General features: G+C 46.5%; 1 protein-coding gene across 1 annotated transcript; it reads right to left on the bottom strand.

Moving 5' to 3' along the window:
• Window positions 1-2,912: 2,912 nt before the first annotated feature.
• Window positions 2,913-5,025, bottom strand: ube2s (ubiquitin-conjugating enzyme E2S). The gene is made up of 4 exons (XM_052065321.1): window positions 4,844-5,025; window positions 4,023-4,170; window positions 3,585-3,775; window positions 2,913-3,488 (listed from the first exon to the last, which is right to left on the bottom strand). Exons 1-4 carry the CDS (start codon window positions 4,844-4,846, stop codon window positions 3,123-3,125), a joined length of 708 nt encoding a protein of 235 aa, XP_051921281.1. The 5' UTR covers window positions 4,847-5,025; the 3' UTR covers window positions 2,913-3,122.
• Window positions 5,026-5,851: the final 826 nt, after the last annotated feature.

The following is a 5,851-nucleotide window of genomic DNA, read 5'->3' as shown; positions in this document are numbered from 1 at the left end:
ACCAGAGGAGCGAGCGGAGGGGGGAAAAGATTGGCGCAAAAAAAAGCGTGAATAAACTCGTCATTTGCATGGAAGAATTAGAAGGCGACGCTGCTTTGTGACGGACAAATGTGTGTGCTGTTCCTTTGAGGGGGGGGGCACGGTGTGTCGCATATGGTCTCTGTAATGGTGCATGAAAGTAGTGCTTTGGCATCCTCCTTCAATGCGTTTGTTGGGGGGGGCACAAGTGCAAAATGAGTATTGTACAATGCGCGGGGGGGTGGGGGGGGGGGGGGGGGGCTCGTGGTGAGCAAGTCTGCCTCGCAGTCTCCGAGATTCAAAGTTTTCAATTTTGGGTCGGGCCTCCCATCTTCTTGTGTGGAGTGCATGCATGGATGCTGATCGGGAATGGATGGAGTGATCACTGTATTGATCACAGTAGCAAGTCTGAAAAGACGTTTAGAAACGTCGTTGGGAGTGAATGAGCTAAGAACGCGTCATTGTGAGCGAGTCGCCACCAAATGGTAGACGTTTGCCAACTGCCATTTCCTGCATCGCTAATTGCAAGCCTAGCCATCCTCTGGTCTGCCCGTTAAGACGCCATTTCTGAAACGCAACGTCCAAGTGGAAGCTTGGTGTCAATGCGAATTGGGCTCGCAAATTTGGCCCTTGGGGCCGAGCGCCAAAAGTTCGCCTGGAAGAAGCAAAAAAAAAAAAAAGAAGGTTGGGGCTGTTGGGTGTAATTACTTGCATGTCAGGCTGCGATTGCCGTACAGGTGGGAGGGGGCAGCGTGGGCCGTCATTAGATCCGCTCCAGTGCCGCTCTACAGGGTGTGCTTCCCCCCCCCCCCCCCCATCGGCTGCTCTGCATGCAATTACGAGCTCCCCTCATCATGCTTGTTCCGTCGCGGATGACGATAAACAACGTGAACGGTGACAAGCTCGCCGTGTACGTTCACTCGGTCAGAAAATGAGACGCTGACGCAAACGCAAAATATTGAAGCAGTGGAAGTGTACACCCCCCCAGCTCAAAGTACCTCTGATTAACCTCAAATAAAGTTCAGCTGTTTTGGTGGCCTTCTGCTGAACATTTTGTGCTAATATTGAGTGGTAATCAGGACAGTTCATGAATCCAGCTGGAAATTGGGTCTAAGATGAGGTGGGGATGGAGGGGGGGGGGGTATTACGAACAGATCCAAATAGCAGTCCAGTATTAGCACTCAAGACAACGTATCAGAAAACAGCAAAGGTTTTTGGGGCACGGGGGCTAATCGGAAGCAATTGAAATCTTGGCGGGGTGCACCGTCTCTTTTTTAACACGAGTTTGAAAGCATCTCCAGTAAGAAGATCATCAAAACATTGATGATGGAAAACGTTTTGAACTCATTTGTTTTTGGGTCTCACAAAAGCCTGGGTAGGTTTTGAACTGGGGTGTGTAGACTTTGAATACACCCACTGTAGAACTCTTGGGAGGGGGAAAATGGTTCGAATATCTAGAATGACTGGGGAGGAAAAAAACAAAACTGTAATTGGGGATGGAATGTCCGGTTAGCAAGAAAACATGAAGCAGCCGCGCCATTTTCTTCGGTGAGCCACAAGAAAGCGAGATGGGGGAAGGGGAAAAAAATACGATGCAGTGGGTGGGCCGGCCGGGCCTTGAGTTCGACACCTGTGATTTAGTCTTCAATGAAACCTACGCAGTCGCCTTATTACAAAACCGGCACAGTGAGAGAGAGAGAGAGAGAAAAAAAAGGCTCCAAAAGGGCCAGAGCGGAGATTTGAGCCTCGGAACGCAAAGCAAACCACTCGCTGCCGTGCTGCAGCAGCTCCGCTCCCTGACAAGACGAAAACCACACACACACACAAGAAAAGGAAAAGAAAAAAAAATAAATCACAAAACGGGAAGATACATTGTTCATTTGTGCCTTCTTGGGGAAAATGTCAAAGTGACCTAAAAAGCCCCCCCACCCGCAGTTTTCACATCCGGTCCAGTCGTTTTTCAAAAGACTCTTTTCCATCCAATTTCAAGCAGAGCTGGACGGTTTTCGTTGGGAAACGAACGCCAGCCGTCCACAAACGTCTTTTTTGTGTTCATCCAAAACAGTCATGCTGCACACTGGACCGGATATTCTGCTCAGGAGACTCCACACGCTCGTGTTTTTTTTTTTTTTTTTTTGGAAAGACACGTCAACACTTATTTCAACTAGGGCGAAATAATTGAATTGCAAATGCCCCCCCCCATATTGCGATTTAAAACGCCATTTTTTCTTCCATGGCGACCAGCATTTTCGTAAACTCACAATAAATGAATCCGTATGACAATAAACATCAGCTGCTGTTTTCAAGATATGTGACGGCGGTCGACCGTTTAGCGCATCCACCTCAAGGCGCAGCGTTTTGAGTCCGGCTGCGGCCTTCCTGTGTGGACTTTGTGTTGTCCGCGACGCCCGTGAGAAGGAGTTGAGAAAATGGATGGATCCATATATAGATACGTGAAGGCAAATGGAGCACAGATCAACATTTAAGACAATTATTATTATCAGTCATTTAACGCGCAGTCTTTTAAGCATCCACGACGACGACATCACAAAATGTGACCGTAGTCATCTATTCATTCTCTTCTGCTGACGTGGGCGCAGCAGCGTCAGCAGGGAAGCCCGGACAAAGTTTGATTGAAGACATTCTGATGCCAATTGCGGCTTTGTTTTCAATTCTTCGATTCAATGCCTTTTCAAGGATGTGCAGGAACCCCCCCGAGTTGTCTCAGCATCCTAAAACAACCTTGAGATCAATATCTAATTGCCCCACGGGGGTAAATAAAGTTTTCTGAATCGGAATATCGCTCCTCCTGAATACATTATTAGCTCATTCTGAAAATTCTCACAATTCGTCTTTTTTTGTGTGTGTGTGTGTCTTAAAAGCGGGGAGACTCATTACATGTTAATATTTTCATTTGGAATTTAATTCTGACAAGTCAAACGCTATGGTACAAAGTGGACAGTCTGGATCGTGGTTGAGAAGGAAAATAAAATGAAAAAAGGAACTTGGATATCTGTATTTACACCCACCCACGCACACACACACACACACACACACACACGAGCGCACAGGCACACACACACGCACAAGCTGAAAATGTTGCATTAAAGTCGCCTCAATGCGCGCTTTTTATCTGCTTTCTTTTTGACGGCTACGTTGCTAACGGCGCTACCACTACTACTGCTGGCGGTCGTGCTGGGTCCGCTGGCGCCGTTTCCCAGGGCGGCGGGCACAGCCGCCGCGCCGGATCCCGCCCGCTTGCCGAGGTCTCCCGCGTGCTTCTTGGGCTGCGGCCCGTCGTTTGGGTCCTGCGAGGTCCCCGAAGAGCAGCCGGGCCCCGTCATGGCGTGGATCTCTGTGAGGAGGCGGGCGCGGGCCTCGTATTCCGTGTAGTCCTCCAGGAGTAGGCGCCCCGCCTCCTCATTGAGAGCCGACTCCGGGTTGGGGTGGATAAGGAGACATTTGATTGTCTGTGAGGAGGAGGGGGGGGCGGGGGGACATTTGGGGCCCATTAGAAACCGTGCGAGGGGGAGAAAGTAAAGAAAAGACCAGGCGGTAGATCTTACGAGCAAGACGTGTCTGAGCCCGAGTTCTGCCTTCCAGTCCCTCTTGAGGACATTGACACAGATCTCGCCTTTGTGGCCCACGTTGGGATGGAAAATCTTGGTGAGGAAATACCCCTTGGGAGGAACGGCGGGGAAGTCTTTACCGAGGACCAGGCGCATTCGGAACACCCCGCCGGCAAACGGGGTTCCCTCTGTGGACGCGTAAACAATTCATCACATCAAGTCGACCCCGCCAGTCATACTCAATGAGCCGAGCCGGTAAACACCGCACCAACTCGGGGGAAGGCAAATTTAAAACCTTACGAAGGCCACTTTGAGCCAGATAACGTGGATGATATGGGCTCAATCACAAATTACATCATCGAGAGAGAAGCAAGTCAGAGGTACTGTAATAGTGTACTTGAGTCTTGAGTACTATTAATATGAAAAGCGTCTTACCGGGCCCTTCTATGGCCGTGTGCAATTCCGTTATGTCTTCATCACTGGGGTAGACCTTGATACCCTCCGGCGGGTCCGCGGCTAAGGCTGAAACTTCTTTGTACACCAAGCGAAGAACGTGGGGGGGCAAATTCTCCACATTGGAGTTCTGTTGGAAGTCAGAGAAGTTCAATCAGTCCTGCACAGGATTTAACCTATTGCCTGTGGATGTGGAACGTATTCCCGCGATGAACGGGGGTTCACTGTATTGTAACCAAGCTTCATTACAAACACACACAAACAATTAGCCAACAATATAGAACTCAAGCAAACAATATATCAGTAAGCACCCTTTAAAAGGCTTGAACAGTCCGCACACAATTTGTCACTGCATATTTAAAATCCATTTAATAAACGTTGCCTGAAACCGAAGTGTCAAATTTTACTCTCACGGTGGTTGTTGACGAGACTAAATTATTTATAAAGACGTGTATCACTGTGACTGTACACAAAGCTGCCGTCGTTGTTTAAAGACAAAAGAAAGCCAATGTAAACGTTTGCATTAGCCTAGCGGCATCAGATTGGGTTTTAAATAGACGTCACGTTAGCTACGCTAGCACAAAAAAAAACCCATAACGCGTGTAACACTCTTGATGTAAAGTACTTCTTTGCACCGAGACACGCGCCAGACTAAAAACAGAATTCGTCAGAATAATTAAATGACATCAGCGTGTGTGTTAATATGACTGAATCGGAGTAAGGAAGCTCGACGCCTGGCGACAGCTAAACACCAAAACAAGCTAATGGCTAACAGAAACTAGTCGTACAATCGTCCGTCTTACCATTTTCAAAATGAGTTATTTCAAAAGAGCGGATTTTAGATTTCACACACGAGGAATTCACGCTTATTTACGACGAAGAAAAATATTTGGGAATAACTTGTTGGGTTTTCACGAGCTGCTGCTCTTTTCTTCTTTTTTCGTTGACACAGGAACAAAAATACGTCGCTCGGTTAACCTAAAAGCAAGGCCCAATGGAATCGTGGCAGTGGGGTGCGCTGTTTGAATTCAACCAATCAGAATGTACATAGAGCACACGTCATTATCAAGAGCCCAACCATCCGCTTGAAGGGGTTTAACACTTGTCTGTCATTGGTCCGTTTGAAAATACACGGAACAAACCCGAAAAAACGAGGAAATTATTAAAATAGACTGGAATAAACGCTTTCTGGGTATGACAAAGGAAAACATTCCTGTTACAAAGGAGACAATAAAACAGATGTTTTTACATTACTTTATACTGTGTGTACAGACGATGTACAACGGGGTATGTATCGGGAAATTTAGAAGGAATTTCAACACACAAACTGTGAGAGCAAGCCTCATCAATAACAAATCCCTGTTTCAGTTTTCTTTTGCACAAAAAATATTGATGTTGCATTTTGCATTTTATTATTATTAGTAGTAGTTAGTTGTTTAGTTTTTTAAATACTTTCCCAAACATCTACACGTATAGCTTTCGTGTGTACCGGAGTGGAAAGTTGTTGTTTTTTTTTTTACTTCCAAGAGGGAACTGGCCATAAAATATAACACCGGAAAAGTCTGCGGCTACAAGCTATGAAACAGACTGGATCAAGAACATAGTTGCGTTTGCGGTGCTCATTTAATATCTGGTTAAACTTAAATTTTACGCATTGAAATGTTGAATATGTGGTCAGGAATCTTGGAATAATGGCAAGATGTTTGATATCACTAGTAACTGGTAGCTAACTCATTCAACTATGATGCGCTTCCGTGCACACTCGCTCCAATTTAATGAAGCTTTTAATTCATTAGCGTTATTGTTTATGA

Source organism: Hippocampus zosterae, chromosome 5, assembly GCF_025434085.1.
Source record: "Hippocampus zosterae strain Florida chromosome 5, ASM2543408v3, whole genome shotgun sequence".
Classification (NCBI taxonomy): Eukaryota; Metazoa; Chordata; class Actinopteri; order Syngnathiformes; family Syngnathidae; genus Hippocampus; species Hippocampus zosterae.
Note: the sequence above shows the minus strand (reverse complement) of the source record. Positions and strands in the feature narration are given on the sequence as shown.